Raw genomic sequence first — 17,098 nt, 5'->3', positions numbered from 1 at the left:
CCTATAACAAGCTCAAGCTTCTCAGCACCCCAGTTTCCACCAGCCTCACGTGATAATGCCACAGTTCCGGTACGCACCTATAACAAGCTCAAGCTTCTCAGCACCCCAGTTTCCACCAGCCTCAAGTGGCAATGCCAGTTCCGGTACGCACCTATAACAAGCTTAAGCTTCTCAGCACCCCAGTTTCCACCAGCCTCAAGTGGCAATGCCAGTTCCGTTACCCACCTATAACAAGCTCAAGCTTCTCAGCACCCCAGTTTCCACCAGCCTCAAGTGGCAATGCCAGTTCCGGTACGCACCTATAACAAGCTCAAGCTTCTCAGCACCCCAGTTTCCACCAGCCTCAAGTGGCAATGCCAGTTCCGGTACGCACCTATAACAAGCTCAAGCTTCTCAGCACCCCAGTTTCCACCAGCCTCACGTGGTAATGCCACAGTTCCGGTACGCACCTATAACAAGCTCAAGCTTCTCAGCACCCCAGTTTCCACCAGCCTCAAGTGGCAATGCCAGTTCCGGTACGCACCTATAACAAGCTCAAGCTTCTCAGCACCCCAGTTTCCACCAGCCTCACGTGATAATGCCACAGTTCCGGTACGCACCTATAACAAGCTCAAGCTTCTCAGCACCCCAGTTTCCACCAGCCTCAAGTGGCAATGCCAGTTCCGGTACGCACCTATAACAAGCTTAAGCTTCTCAGCACCCCAGTTTCCACCAGCCTCAAGTGGCAATGCCAGTTCCGTTACCCACCAATAACAAGCTCAAGCTTCTCAGCACCCCAGTTTCCACCAGCCTCAAGTGGCAATGCCAGTTCCGGTACGCACCTATAACAAGCTCAAGCTTCTCAGCACCCCAGTTTCCACCAGCCTCAAGTGGCAATGCCAGTTCCGGTACGCACCTATAACAAGCTTAAGCTTCTCAGCACCCCAGTTTCCACCAGCCTCAAGTGGCAATGCCAGTTCCGTTACCCACCTATAACAAGCTCAAGCTTCTCAGCACCCCAGTTTCCACCAGCCTCAAGTGGCAATGCCAGTTCCGGTACGCACCTATAACAAGCTCAAGCTTCTCAGCACCCCAGTTTCCACCAGCCTCAAGTGGTTATGCCACAGTTCTGGTACGTACCTATAACAAGCTCAAGCTTCTCAGCACCCCAGTTTCCACCAGCCTCAAGTGGCAATGCCAGTTCCGGTACGCACCTATAACAAGCTCAAGCTTCTCAGCACCCCAGTTTCCACCAGCCTCAAGTGGCAATGCCAGTTCCGGTACGCACCTATAACAAGCTCAAGCTTCTCAGCACCCCAGTTTCCACCAGCCTCACGTGATAATGCCACAGTTCCGGTACGCACCTATAACAAGCTCAAGCTTCTCAGCACCCCAGTTTCCACCAGCCTCAAGTGGCAATGCCAGTTCCGGTACGTACCTATAACAAGCTTAAGCTTCTCAGCACCCCAGTTTCCACCAGCCTCAAGTGGCAATGCCAGTTCCGTTACCCACCTATAACAAGCTCAAGCTTCTCAGCACCCCAGTTTCCACCAGCCTCAAGTGGCAATGCCAGTTCCGGTACGCACCTATAACAAGCTCAAGCTTCTCAGCACCCCAGTTTCCACCAGCCTCAAGTGGTTATGCCACAGTTCTGGTACGTACCTATAACAAGCTCAAGCTTCTCAGCACCCCAGTTTCCACCAGCCTCAAGTGGCAATGCCAGTTAAGGTACGCACCTATAACAAGCTCAAGCTTCTCAGCACCCCAGTTTCCACCAGCCTCAAGTGGCAATGCCAGTTCCGGTACGCACCTATAACAAGCTCAAGCTTCTCAGCACCCCAGTTTCCACCAGCCTCAAGTGGCAATGCCAGTTCCGGTACGCACCTATAACAAGCTCAAGCTTCTCAGCACCCCAGTTTCCACCAGCCTCAAGTGGCAATGCCACAGTTTTGGTACGCACCTATAACAAGCTCAAGCTTCTCAGCACCCTAGTTTCTACCAGCCTCAAGTGGCAATGCCAGTTCCGGTACGTACCTATAACAAGTTCAAGCTTCTCAGCACCCCAGTTTCCATCAGCCTCAAGTGGTAATGCCACAGTTCCGGTACGTACCTATAACAAGCTCAAGCTTCTCAGCACCCCAGTTTCCACCAGCCTCAAGTGGTAATGCCAGTTCCGGTACGCACCTATAACAAGCTCAAGCTTCTCAGCACCCCAGTTGCCACCAGCCTCAAGTGGCAATGCCAGTTCCGGTACTTACCTATAACAAGCTCAAGCTTCTCAGCACCCCAGTTTCCACCAGCCTCAAGTGGCAATGCCAGTTCCGGTACGTACCTATAACAAGCTCAAGCTTCTCAGCACCCCAGTTTCCACCAGCCTCAAGTGGCAATGCCAGTTCCGGTACGTACCTATAACAAGCTCAAGCTTCTCAGCACCCCAGTTTCCACCAGCCTCAAGTGGCAATGCCAGTTCCGGTACGCACCTGTAACAAGCTCAAGCTTCTCAGCACCCCAGTTTCCACCAGCCTCAAGTGGCAATGCCAGTTCCGGTACGCACCTATAACAAGCTCAAGCTTCTCAGCAGGATCTCCCTCCTCGTACAGTTTCGGGTGGCACCGGTTCCCAATCTGGCTGATGAGCTCTGCCGGCAGAGAGGCCAAGTCTTGTCTGACCCGTATTCGATTCCTGGAGTCAGAACCGGAACTCTGTTCTGGCAAGGCCTCCACTTTCTCTGCTGCGGGGAAAGAGCGCAAGAAGGGATTATTAGGGCTTGGGAAGGCGTTATCAAGGGGATAGTTTTTCCATGCACCCCACTCCAATCAAACACAGGACTAGTCCACAAATTACTTCAAAACTGGAATCCAGTCGGACTCCTGTGTGTGACCATGACGACTCCAAAGATCATGAATGGAATTTATTACTGGGATCAATTTGGGTCGCTACATCTACCCATCTTTCAGGGTCATTCCCTGAATTGTTGTAATGCATCAGTAAGTTACCTCCTGGTACTTAGTCTTGTGGAATAATAATACTTAATGTGCTTTAAAGTTGTAACATTCTCAAAATATTGATTTTCCACTCTGCCATTCACCACTTCACAAGAAGGTCACCATTTCCTCATGGCGCAGCTACTTCAGTGGAGCATTCAGTCTGCATGCCTCCACTGGCATAGCAGTGCCCATCTTGAGCCTACAATCATTAACCTGGAAGATCACCCATTGTGCCCATTAGCAGACAGGCAATCTGTCTACATCCGGTTTTTATTTATGTATATATAGACATATGCAAGATCTACCAACTCTAACCTGCCAGGCACCAGGTCTGCACCTCAGAGCCTGCCTGATAGGAGCATCTCGTTTTATTCAGTGTCCTTCCGTGGCTGAAGAAGCGGTGGTGCACACAGCAGTACTTTAGACCTCCAGGAATGGCTGATCTATTGCTTCAATCACATACAGCCAGATTTTTGGGGGTTTTCTATACAGATCTGCTTCTTATTAAGTTGATGTGGAGCACTGAAACTGCATGATAGAAAGGGGAATAGTCATGGGCATCCGCAGAAATCTTTCTGGGGTGGGAGGGGCTAACCTGGCAAATGAAGGGGTGTGGCGTAATACTTGTTGTTATATCTGGGCATGTTGAGAGGCTGGGGGACTGGGTCTCGATGTCGGGTTGGGAGCACAGCAATGACCTACTCAATTTGAATGCGTAGGTAATACAACCGGAGTGGTGAAATGAAAAGTTCACTACCAGGAATAACAGGAAGGTAGAAAGTTAGGCTGGTTATAAAGGTATGGAGGGGTAGAGGCAGGCATGGTGGTGAGGGGACAAACAGATGCATGCTAGGAGAGCGCTGTGAGGGAGGGAGGCAAAATGGGAAGAGGCACTGACAGGTGGGTCGGGTAAAGACCGTAGGGAGACAAACAGAAGGGTAACGAGGGGTGAAGGGTAGACAAAGAAGTGAGGTGTAGAAGAAAAAGATTCAGGAGCAGAGACAGGTAAATCAAAGCTGAAGAGGGGAGAATAACACAGTCGTAGAACGTGAGAGGGCCAGGTAGAGAGAGGGAGAGGTGTGTCAGAGACAGGTAGAGACAGCTGAGGAATCGGGAATAATATAATAAAGACTGAGGTAGACAGGTGAGGTAGAGGGGTGCGTGGATATAAAGGAAGTGCGGAGATGTGTCAGAGAGATGTTACTGAAGAGGAAAAGAAGTAGAGGTATTGAGAAAGGAGTAAGGTACTAAAAGAAGTAAGGAGGTGAACAGTGGTAGAACGAGTGGAAGGGGAGAGAACACGTAGAAGATAAATGGCAGAGTAAAGTGAGCGATCAGGCATTGAGTGTGAGGAGTGGGATACAGAGGGATATGTGGCAGTGAGGGCGGGGTACAGAGGGATATGTTGTGGCAGTGAGCACGAGGTGTGGGGTATAGAGGAATATGTTGTGGCAGTGAGCGCCTGGTGTGGGGTACAGAGGGATATAAGGCAGTGAGCGCGGGGAGTGGGGTACAGGGGGTTATGAGGCAGTGAAACACAGGGTCGGGACGTCCTGCCAGACAAGATAGGGTGCATACTGGCAGATAGATATGTTATTGACATGAGTCTGTGTACGTTTTAGTGGGATCTGAAATTCGGGCTATGCTGCAACCTCAATTTTTGACTTGGGAGGATAATGCATCGACTCCCCCCAGAACTTCATTCAGAAGACCCCTTGCTCTCAGGCTACACAGTGTTAAAAGAAAGTCTTGGTGTCCAGACCTAACCACTCGTGCTTGTGGCACGCAGCTCAAACTGGCCAATGTCATTCTGTTTGTGATAAGGCGGGAGGGGCTGCGAGGAGGAGTGTGAGGCCCCCCCCCCCCATCAGGGAGTTGAGGCCTCTGGCAGGGAACAGCTCTGCTCCCTGCAGGGCCCAGAATCACGGACAAAAGGCGTCCGTAAAAGCATGGGCATCCGCAGGGGGGGGGGGCAAGGAGGGCCGCTCCGGGGGGTGGGGAGAGGCAAGCGCCCCTCCTTGCCCCCCCTGCAGACGCCCATGGGAGTAATTGTGCACTTGCAGTGAAAAAAACTGCGTATGGGCAAGAAACGGAAAGGAACTATCCCCACCGTAGAACCAAGCAGCCAGGACTTTTGGAAGGGGGGGTGAATATATTATACTACACACAGTCACGCACAAGGCATAAGACCAGGAACTCCAACAAAAACTCTGTGTTGAGGGAACTGACATAGAAGAGAAGAGCATCCCTATTGTTGGTACTGTCATGCAAGTCGGATCTAAGAATAACAAACAAAACTGTGGAAAAACAGTAGAGATGAGTAGAAGTTGCCTGACAGAGTTAAAATGGCAGGCCTTGGAGTGATCTGCACTCACAGAGCCGACAAGTGATCTGGAAGTGAAACTAGAATATGATACACGTGAACACATTTCTACATTTATACAACGCACCTTGCATTTTAGACATGGTCATGCTTTGACTTATGGAACTGGATGTGTCAGTTCGACAGAAGTCGTCAAGATGCATCATGCTTTGGAGCTCTGACTAGCTGCATCGATTCTTGGAGATTTTATCCATAAGCATCTTGTCTTGGATCATCAGAGCAGGTGTGTCATGTCTTGAAAAATCATATCAGGTAATCTGTTTGGACAAATGTTTGAGACCTTGCATTGAGAGGAGAGTTTCATCATGTCTTAGCAGATTTGTAATGGTGCATCACACCTTGGACAATCAGACCAGATGAGTTATGTCTTGGAGAAACTGTCCAAATGTACCATGTACATTGTTACATCAGTTTCACTGTGTCTTGGAGGATCAGGATATCAGACCAGTTGCTTGCTATCTTGGGAGGCAAGTGCCATGTTGGATTCTGATTATGAAAGGTGGTGTGTTATGTCATGGACAGTGGGGTTACATTAAAACAGGACAACAAAAATGGAAAACAGGCACAAGTACCAGCCAAGTAAAAGCTCCAAAAAACAACCACTTTTTCTTCCAAATATTTTAAGACTATGTTAAACTACAATTTCAAATCTACTCCTGGCAGGTTTGAGTGCAAATGTTTGACGGTGGAATTGGGTGAAATCAGTTAATATGGCAGATAGCAACTTTTGTTTGGTCTTCCTATTCCTTGTCTACATTTTAATGTTTTAAATGCCATATTTTTGTAGCTAGTTACTGTGTTTGCCCATATGGCTGCATAGGACACATTGAGATTTGTAGAGATGCATCCAGTCCCTGATTATCAGAGCAGATGTGTCCTATCTCAGAAGAAGTCACTGAGACTCCTCGGATTATTAAAGCAGATCCTTCAGATCATCAATGATTTGTGGAGATTGGTTTGGTCTTGGGTTATCAAAACAGATACACCAGGTTTTAAGGGATTTGTGGAGATATGCCACAACTTGAAAGGTACGTTCAGTTGCTTCTAGTCTAGCGATTGAAGCAAAAGCATTAGATCTTCATTTATCGAGGTACATCACTTTTTGAAGGAAAAATATAAATGCATCTTTTAGGACTGGTGAAGATGCTTTATTTATTTGACAAATTATCTTGGATGACTTGTTTAAAAGCACCAACATGTTGGTGGATGGAACCAGAACGCCCAGGGGGAAATTCCGAATGTGGCAACTCTCTAAAGACTGGAGCACATGCACTTGGCCTCTAATTATAGGTCAAAATAGGTCATGTCTTGCGCTACTGCTCCAACCGCAGCATGCCAGAGTGATTGAATGACTATCAATGATGATCATGGTGATCATCTGTCCAGACAAATGTTGTCTTGCACGTGCTCAGATGCCCCATGTTTTGGGTTAAGGGGCATAGGGAATTTTTCTTGCTTACTTACACCAGTAGCATCCCATCTTGGATAGCGATTTTTTATTGAAATAATCATGTTTCGATGACTGGATGAGTTGGGTCCATGCATGAACAGACTGAAAGGATACAACATATCTCAAGGGCTAACTGCATGCAGTATTTCTTGAATAACTGACATTTAAATGGCAAACTGAACAAGCACTTACTATATTTTATAACAATATTCCAGAAATAGCTAGGCTTGCTGCACAACACTGACAGAGGTCCCACAAACCCTCAACACCCCTCACCCGACTCCAACTTACCATACACCAAAGCAGCATTTAATCCCAAAGCCCACTATTCCAAAGTAGCATTACAGTGTACTCACGACGACCCTTCTTAATGGGGATATGCTTGGTCTTCCTACAGTCCCCACTGTGTAACATGCCGGTGCCCGGCACAGTTTGCCTTACCTGCCTGGTTCACGTTCATCATACTGTACATTGTGTACATGTTACAGATCTGCCGGTACTGCTCGTCTGTACCTTCCTCTGCTATGTCTTCCTCCTCATCCTCCTCGTTGTGGTACGAGCTGGGACTGTCACTTGTGTAGGCACTGGAGGTACCAGGGCTCGTCCTATCCGATGTGCTAGGCCCACTGCCAGCTGCTGGGGCAGCCACAGATGCCGCTGCTGCCACCGCCTGCCGGTTTCCGCTGGTGGGTTCCTGGGAAAAGCGGGGCATTTTCCGGTTTCCATTGCCCTCCTTCTGTCCACTGTCCCACAGCCGCTTTGCCACAGGTGTGCACTGGACAGACTCTGAAGTCTCCTGCTGCTCAGTCTTGACACGGGATACTAAGGGCATGGGGGTAGTGCTAGAGGTCCGTGTGGAAGTCTGAGCTACAGGACTCTGTGGCTCTGAACAGGGAGTTTCCTCTCCGTGCAAGCCCTGGGAGTCACAGCTGGGGGAACTGACCTTCAGGAAGAACTCAGTGCCCTTCTCCATGATCTCCTGGATCTGCAGGAAGCCAGCTGTGTACATCAGCAGGAACTGGTCCCCAACATTCATGCTGAGGCGGCCAGTGTAACAGAAGGTCAAAATCTGCTGGAAGGACTGAGGCTGCACTGCGGCTGGTAGCTCCACCACTGCGCTCTTACTGCTGTTGAAAATGTCCCGGAAGTAAGAACTGCTGGCTGCCAACACCGCTCGGTGGGCTTTGAAGGCATGGCCCTTCACCACCACAGACACATCACAGTATAGACCCTGCAGACGCTGCTCATTCAGACACTCAAGGATGCTGTTACCGAAGTTGGGTATCTCCATCTGGAGCGTCTGAGCCATGGTGGCCTCACGAGAGACAGCCTCGGAGCTGGAGAGGGAAGGGGTAAGGGAGAAGAAAGAGAAGAAGAGTTAGACATGCACTTACCACATAAGCAGAAACTTACACGAACCCTATATCTCCTTAGAACCCAATGGCTGCCTCAGGAAAAAGAAAAAGACTCAATATTTGTTCTCAAACCTTCTGATCTATTAGACAGAAGCTAAGCCATGAGAAGAAAATACTTCCAAGCTCCGCGTAGGAAATTTGCCAGAACATGTAGCTAGAACTCAAATGTACACAAAAAAAAAATCGCTACTATGTTTCCCTCTGATCACAGAACAGAGTAGTTTGGAGGAATTTTACTTAAGAGAATGGTAAAACAAGTGGGGGGTTTTAATGCTGGTAATTGCAGAAGATGGGCACCGGCACTAGTTTTTGAGACTGGGACTTATTTCCATCATCAGACTTCAATTCCGTGCATCAGACCGGGGAGAAAGAAAGAGAATAAAAGGAAAACAGTGACAAGCTGAGAAGTCAGATGAAAAAGAGCACGCAAGAGAGATAAAAGAGACTAAGTATATGATGGTGAAAGAAAGAGGCTTGATATGGTATCAAAACCAGGCAAACTTGATACTCTGCAACCAGAGAATTTAGCAGTGGGCTCCTAAGAAACCTTTTGGCCCCTGTCGCTTATAGGCATTTATTTATTTGATCAAATTAAGCACTGGGTGAAGCAAGGCGAAAAACATTTCTCAAGGAGCCAGAGTAGCCACCCACAACATCATACCAGGTTACCACATCTGGAAAGGATATGCTAATTGTGAGTCGTGGAGGGCATTGGGGATCAGAGGACAGATGGCAGAAAACAATATTGGAGAAGTGGAAGCTGAGAGTTGAACCTAAAATAATCTGTAAATAGGTTAACTGCCCTGTAATGACTCCAGGCACAGTAGTGTAGGTGGCATCGAACACACCCACCTCGTTTGCAGGAAATGTCTCTAGTGGTTAACAGCTCAGCAAAGTTTTTAACAGTACACAGGGAACAGAATTTACTCTTTCTGTAATACTATGTATCAACTACAGGGCAATGTTCATGACCCGTACTATATGTTACATTGTCAAGCAGCAACAACATGCATTAGTACAAAGGACAGGTTTCACCTCTTCAATAAGTAAGGTCTGCACAATCCACATGATATGTCTTGTGAGCGGTGTTGCTATCCACAAAGCAAATTACTTGCATAGTGACTGTAATGTATCCCAGTGGCACTGTACTGTTGCAGGGATCTTGTCTGGAACAGAACTGTGCTTGGGACCATAAAACATCAGCACGTAGGAACTGAACCACCATACCACCTCAGGCTCCATTAGCTAGAGTCTGACTAGTTATAGTGCCACACTTGTTTCTGTGGTAAGGTTAGGAGGGCAAGTGAATTGGCAGCCCAGAACACAACACTGTCGACCCTCTCAGGAATCACAGTAACTAGACACACCCCTTTGCTCTCTCACTCAAATTTGCCCATAATAAGATAACCATGATATGCAAAGGAAGTTTAAAATATTTATTTAAACTATTGTACTCTGAAATGTAGTATTCGTGCCACAATTAGAAAACAAATGCATACTAAAAATACTGTTAGGATGGTTAATAAACTGTATACCATTAAAAGCCCTGCCATTATATAGATCAGAGTAGCCTAAACGCCCCTCCCCAGCTACTGAAGCTAAATGGTTAAATATAAAAATCTCTGGTATTTTTGGCAGACCTCCTACCTTAGCATACACAGATAGACGCTCTACATCTCAGCAGAAGCAGCAATCTTGTCTCTGAACTCTCATTCCATGTGTGTGTTTTTGGCTGCTGTGCTCATCTATATGACAAGACGTGTGCACATAAACAACAGCTGAATTTCTGTGTTATGTCTAGGTACTAGTGCCTTGCCAGAAAGAATAACAAGGTACATTGTTGTTTGACCTTGTCTATGATGTTCAGACCAAATCCCGGGAAAAGAACAGAACACGAAGACATATGCAGGTTCCGTGTGAAAGTACAATATAGCACAAAAGCCAGCCTGTTTATATAATAATGTGTGCAAGGGAAAATGAGGCCGATAACGAGCACAATTAGGCTAACATAGGGAAAACTACAATGGGCCATGCATGAAACACACGACACTGTTAGTGCATATGTATGCAGAGTAGTAGACAAGAAATTTCTAGCAGCATTATTTTCAAATAAATATTTTTATTCAAATTTTGCATTGTAAAACACAGCTTTACAGTGAAATCAGCAAGGAATTATTTAGGAAAACAGATTGTATTATGTGACACCGAGGCACAATGGTTTTGTGTGATACAAACAGCAGCATAGTTTCACTGGTGTTAAGGAGTATAAGTAAGTGGTAATGCAAAAAACATAACTAGAACTGGGGGAGGGGTGGGTTCGGAGTGAGACACAGTGTATGAGAACTGGCTAATGGTCTGTAGGGCATGTGGCAGTTTGGTCACGGCATAGGAGGGTAGTATGGCAGGGTAGGCCCTTCTTGGGATAGTGTAGTAAGGGCTGGAGAGGGTGGGCAATAATGTGCAGAAGGGCAGATAGGACGTGTGTATAGCTATAAGGGTAGTGCATGTGGAGGATTTATGGAGTGGAAGTGTTGGGGTGGTACATTCACAGAGGGAGATCATCTTGGGATATAAAATGTAGGAACTGTGTCAGCAGAGTGTCCCACTCTGGGGATATGGGATGCCTGCCGATGTGGCGTGCCTATTCTCAGCGGAACAACAAATGCTAAAAGAACAATTGATGGATAGAATGCTGAACAATGTGAAACATTCAACCCCGGTATAGCGTAATGTTTTTGCTCACCACACCATTCCAGTTTGGACACAGCCATATGCAAATCAGTCTTGACCCTGCTCCCCATGGGAACAGTCCAGCCTGAACTACCAGGCCAGGTTCTTCCGGGACCGGAAACAAGCATCCTAGGACGGGTTGCAGGGTATAACCCTTTATCAGCTAGGGGAGCTTGGCTCCAGAGGCATGGTAAGCAGGGGACCCACGCCTGGGGACTCTGTGACTGAGGGTGACTGTTTGACAATGTTCAGCATTCCGTCCATCATCTCTTTGTGTTGCTATCTTCATAGCAGAGAGCAGTCCCTTCAGCTGTCCATTTGCATACCTCATCCCGCCAATCAACTAATGGTGGAGTGGCGGGGGCCTTCCAGTGCAGTGGGAGTGTTCTCTTGGCCAGCAATAGGGCCAGACCAACGAAACGTGTGCGGACAATGTGTTTCTCTCTGCGTTTAAAAATACCAAGGGCACATGCCTCTCAAGTGTATATGTCAGTGAGCTTGGTGACCACCCGAACTATGGCACAGATATTTTGCCAGTAGGTTATCAGGGCGGAGTAGGACCATAGCATGTGTTGGAGAACCGTATCTCCAGAGTTACAGCAGGGAGAGTGCAAGTCCGCTGTAGGGAAATAGCGGTTGTGCGGGGTCAAGTATGCGCCATGGAGGATATGGAATTGGATATTTTTTACCTACCATTTCTCGAGACGGTATGGGGTAACGCCAGTACTTGGGTCCATTCTGTATCGTTCAGCACCCTCCCTATATCATCTTCCCATTTAATGGAGAGGGGTCCCAGGGAGATGCTGATGTGGCCGTGGATCGCCCTATAGAGCCATGTGATCAAGTGACCGCCTTCTCCAATGGTGGGGAGCACTTGCAGTACAGTGTATTTTGGGCGTTCTTCGTCTCTGGTGGATCATAGTACACACGTGATATGGAGTTGGCGGCAGGTGAAAAACTGCCCAGCCGGGAGGTCAAAGTCTGTTTGGACCTGTTCAACGGAGATAAGGTGGCTGTTCGAAAATAAGTCACCAGCATAATTTAGGGAGCATTCTTACCAGCTGTGTACAGCGGAGGTCGTGTTTGTGCCTGGATCATGTTGGAGGCCCTGCAGATGGAACCCTGGTGCATATGGAAGAACATGTTGTGTAACAGTGCATATTCTGGTCATACATTTATAGGCTACCTGTATTTACAGCGAACGCGTGGGCGGGGGGGGGGGGCCGGGTCGTAATGTTTGCAGGAGTTAGAAACTTCCAATGGCTGTGGAGGTTTAAGTGCATTATTCAGTTTTTTAGGACAGGACTGCTGCAAGGCTTTTTCTTTGAGGCCTGTGGCAGTCACTTGCTCCTGGGCAGCGTCCTGGGCGAGTACTGTCCAAAGGTGACGCATGCCCATAGAGCTGGGTAATTAGGCGAAGTTAAGCAATTAAGGCTTAATGATAGTGGGTAATAAACTCAGTGTCAGCATGACCAAGTTAAAATAAAAAATCAATATCCCATATGCAAAGAATATGGCTTTATTTACAGGGATGCAAAATGAGGCAGTTAAAATTATATTAAATGAAAAAGGTGTCAGCACGCCCCAGTGCGGAAACATAACTCCGGAGGGCTTATTGCATTAACAGACTAGAGGTAACATGAGGCACAGTGGCCAATGTCACCGCCCGGGGGAACACTTAGGTGTTCTTTGCTGTCATGGTGAAGGGTGCCAGACAAATTAACAGTGCATCTATGGTAAATTGGCAAGTCTGTTGTTGGCCCTACTTTCCTTGTAGCCCGGGTTACAGGTTTCATCGATAATTTAACTGGGCAGCAACGCTGTGTAATTTTATACACTGTACTAACCTCTCTCATAACTTCATGTGACGTTGTATTCTTGAGGTCCAGCTACTTTATCCAGGCTATGTTGAGACGGATGGAGGTTAGCATCAGCAGAGTATGGTTTATGGGAGTACTTGCTCACCCCCGAAGAAGAAGTATACTTTGGACCATTCACTAGAAAATCTGTGCAGCACCCATCTCCTCCTTCCTGCCAAGTACGTATTTTGGATACTTTATGTGTGTTTCTTGTACAACTACTGCCAATCAGGTTGTCTCTGTCCCTCCTTAACGGCATGACGATCTCCGCGCGCCTGCAACAGCAGTCTGCCACCAAGTACCTGTACAAGTTGCTGTCTACTGGGTTTGAAGAATATTGTCTGCCAGCCACAGTCTGCCCACCCCATGTGTGTTACGTTGAGCAGTGCCTTGCTTACCTGAGTGAGTCTAGTTTCTGTCAAAGCTAATCTTGACCAGTTGCTATCAGCCTCTTCTTGGTCTTTCCAGAAACAACGTAAATTACCCAGAAAAAGTATTCTGTTCGGAGTGGATGAGTTTTGAACAAGGCTCCCACTTTGGTTGCACATGGCTTCCCACCACTGCAATAAAGCGAGGGTAAATGCTACCCCATTTAGCCAGTTACTGTATGTTGAACTTCAAAACGAGACTATTTATCAGCCCGGAGAACCATTTACCAGAGAGAGGACTCTACTGGTTGTCATTTCCCTCTTTAAAAAGGGACCAGGCCTAGGAACATAGGAAGACCTGCTGCTGAGACGGGTCTTTAAAGAATTGTAAGCTGCAGTACGAGATGTGTGAGGAGATGCAGGTGTTCGGTCTGGAGGACGAAAGATAAGGCCTAACTCCCTGTAGTCTTTTGACAAATTAAGCCAGCCAGGATTTCAAGGTTCTTGAAAGTCAACAACACAGAATAAACTGAAGAGCATATGTCGAGGTCGAGGACTTGAAAATAAGTGCTCCTGGCCTTAGAGTGTGAAACTGGAAGAGGAGGGCGTGGCATCTACTGAGCAGGCCAGGAATAATGCAGGGTCTTCGGAGGGACACAAGTGGTTTTCACCTTCGATTTCAGGCCTTATGATAGTGTTCTTTGATGGCACCTGGTCACCCTTTAAATCAAGAATCTTTTTAATATTGCATTTAGCCAGTTTCAGATATATTGTCTACAGGTCTTTGCCTAGAGTGGTACAGTGGGCGAAAAACAATGTGTTGGAATTCTACCCCAAGTAATTGCCAGTCGTTAGACTATTTACAAGCATTCCTTCCATCAGCCTTTATGTGATCGATGTCATGCCCTAAGTGCCCACTGGTATGCCCAGAGATGGGTCCCTTGCTCACTGTGCCATAGGATCCAAGCTGTATGTGACTGGCGAGTCCTTTCTGGAGGGGGCTCACTTGGTAGTTCAGGATAGACTGTTGGAGCAAGTTCAGTACTGATGCATAAGGCAGTCTTGGGTGAAAAACTACTGCTACCCCGAACAGGTGCCAGTGTTTAGACTATTTGCAAGAATTGTTCCCATCACCTTTGTGTGATTAAAGTTGTACTTGGTCCTACACTACAATTCCCAGTTCTTCGGTTCCAATGGGTGAACCATTAGGTCCAGGTGGTGCCCTCACTCCCTTGGGGGGTGACCAACTGAAAATCTTAACGACCACTGGTTTCAGTCCTGGACCCACTCCCGCACCAGCAGTCTTCCTGTGTTGGACTATATACTCTTGAAACAGTTTAGACGAAAAACGTGCCTGTCAGCACACTAAACCACCACCCCTGATCCGAATGGGCCCACCATCCTTGCACAAAGAATCGCAAAGAAATTAGGAAAGGGGGCGGGCTGGTTTGTATCATGGCCAACATAATACACTGTCGCAAGCCTGGCACGTCTCCCCTTTTGACTGGCTAAACAGGTCTTACTACACCGGAGGGTTCACAAATATAGCAGAGGTCTCCTTGGATTAGCTCCGAGCATAACGCCCAAGGAAAGTCACATTGCAGGGCGTTACAAGTGCTCTCGGCTGTATCTCAGCCATAGGAGATGCTAGGATCTTCTGGCTTCAGTGTGGTCCATGATTTTAACTACCCAGCTTTACTCCATTCAAATGGGCGGTTCTCTCTCCATAAGAAACTAAGCTCTGTTTGGACAACGAGCTCCTGAAGTAGAACTCCTTGCGTCATCGAGTGCCTCAGTTCCAAACACTTTACGACGACCCTCATCGACCCCTGAAAGGTCGCCCTCCATACCTTTAGGCAGTCAATTGTCCAAAGGGAGGAAGGAGTGTGGTGGTCTAACTGGAATGCAATAGCGTTGCGTCAGTGGGATACCAGTGGTAACCGACGGTCCCATCAGGTGTACTGCACCCCATGGTGCACAGAAAAGGCCAGAAAAGCAACGCCAGCTGTATCAATATTAGCACCTACAGCACTTTCGGCAAATCAGTTATTGGCAGTCACACTCGGCTCCGCCAACGCATCTCAACGCAGACCCCTGCAGCGCCCCCTTCTGTTCAAGTAGAGGGCTCACAGCTCCTGCTATGGATCTCCATTCTGGCGCGCAGCCGTCGGTTCTCAGCCAGCTTTGGGAACCGCAAACAGCCCTGAAAATACATCTCGATCCTTGACCTGCGGTGCGGTCTGCTTTACCAGAACTGGTCACGCCAAAGCGCTCTCCCATTGCACCTCCATCTGGGGCTGAGGGCCGCAAGAGTTCAATTGCTATTGGGCTGAGCAGGACAGCGCCTGCCCCTTGATGGGTGTACAGACGAACTCCACCCATGGAAAATGCAGGCAGCCCCTCTATACTCTCGCATTTGCAAGGATTGAAAAACTGCTCAAATAACATTAAAAAAAAGGCATTGCAGGCTTTTTGAGCGCAGGCATTTTTACCTAACTGGAGGGTGGGGGGTCTGCCTCCGCACCAGGAGGAGAACCTTAAAAACCTTACATTTGTGGGGTGGGGATGGTGCATTGGTGATCTAGCGAGCAGTGGGGGAGGCGCGGTCCTCGCAGAGTCAGCAGACAGACACAAAAGCAGGCAGCTGCAGTGTGTCTGGGCAGGGCTGTGCCACAGACAGAGTAAACAGTGGCAGGAGAATTAAGTATTCAGAAAGGCAGCTCGGAGGTAACCAAGGAGCTACTGACACACGAGACAGGGAGGGAGACACTGCAGTGCGGGTCAGGGGCGGGGGGAGGCGCCAGGCCTCCAGAGTGAGGGGTTAACGGGGGTGAAGGAGGACAGACGCCCCCGCCAGCACCCGTCAGACACCGCACCTCTCTGCTGCACCAGCCAGACTGCCTTTGTTTTGCAGTTATGCTAATGAGCCGCCTGCTTCAAACACTCAGACTGCGGGAAGCTCCTGCCCCAGATTTCACTCCCAGGCAGTGGACCACAAGCGCCGGTCGGCGGCATGGCGCAGGGAGCAGCACCGGCAGGGGGTGTACACCAAGGCGCCCGACAAGGGCTCTTCAAAAATTCAAAAGTGGAAACTTGGACACAGGAATTATTCACCCAACCTGCAGCACACCTAATTTCTCCAGTACTGGGGCATACATACAGTACTGCCTCTACACTACCATCCGAACTGGCAACATGCGGCAGTGGGTGTCTCGCGCCCTCCATGCGCGTGGAGCTTCTTTCATTTACTACACAACACAACCGTTCTTTCAGTATGGTAACCAAACTAGTACCCTCAAAAGCATGCGAGCTCTATCCTGAAGCACACCTGTTATTCCAGTACCGTGACGAGCACGAATATGACAGTGCACACTCAGCCCAACTACCAGCAAACCTGCTGCTCCAGCACTGCGGCCACCATAGATAGCCCTGTCAATGCACCTCCATACACCCCTGCAAGACACCCGTTACTTAAGAACTGACCAACCCCGCTCTGCCAGCTCACCGAAACCTCTAGACTCGGGAGGAGACTGGCCAATCAATCCACTGCAAGAATCAACGAAATTGAGAGCCTGCCACAAGCACACAAAGTCTACCAGTTCTTATGCCCGTGAATACATTTTTACAGACCCTTGAATCGTGGCAAATGCAAAAACAACAATTGATGGACAGAATGCAGAACAATGTCATACATTCACCCCAGTACAGAGATCTGGGCCTAAATCCATCGTTTTTTTGCTCAACATGCCATTCCAGTTTGAACCCAGCCATATGCAAATCAGTCTTGACCCTGTGCCCCATGGGAACAGTCCAGCCCGAACTGCCAAGCCAGGTCCTCCCTGGACTGGAAACAAGCATCCTAGGACCGGTTTCGGGCTTTCAGCCCTCGTCAGCCAGGATAGCCTGATTCCAGTGGCATGGAGAGCA

At 48.3% G+C, this 17,098-nt stretch overlaps 1 protein-coding gene across 1 annotated transcript in view; it reads right to left on the bottom strand.

The window, feature by feature from the left end:
- The window catches only part of NACC1 (nucleus accumbens associated 1), a 49,222-nt gene that overhangs the window by 16,677 nt on the left and 15,447 nt on the right, over positions 1 to 17,098 (bottom strand). Inside the window, exons 2-3 of the mRNA XM_085600701.1 lie at positions 7,241 to 8,136; positions 2,534 to 2,710 (exon numbers count right to left, since the gene is read on the bottom strand). Coding sequence (XP_085456827.1) covers positions 2,534 to 2,710; positions 7,241 to 8,108 — 1,045 coding nt within the window. The 5' untranslated portion in view covers positions 8,109 to 8,136. The remainder of the gene's footprint in view (positions 1 to 2,533; positions 2,711 to 7,240; positions 8,137 to 17,098) is intronic.

This window comes from Triturus cristatus, chromosome 4_2 (assembly GCF_964204655.1).
Source record: "Triturus cristatus chromosome 4_2, aTriCri1.1, whole genome shotgun sequence".
Lineage (NCBI taxonomy): Eukaryota > Metazoa > Chordata > Amphibia > Caudata > Salamandridae > Triturus > Triturus cristatus.
This window is presented reverse-complemented; position numbering and strand designations above follow the sequence as displayed.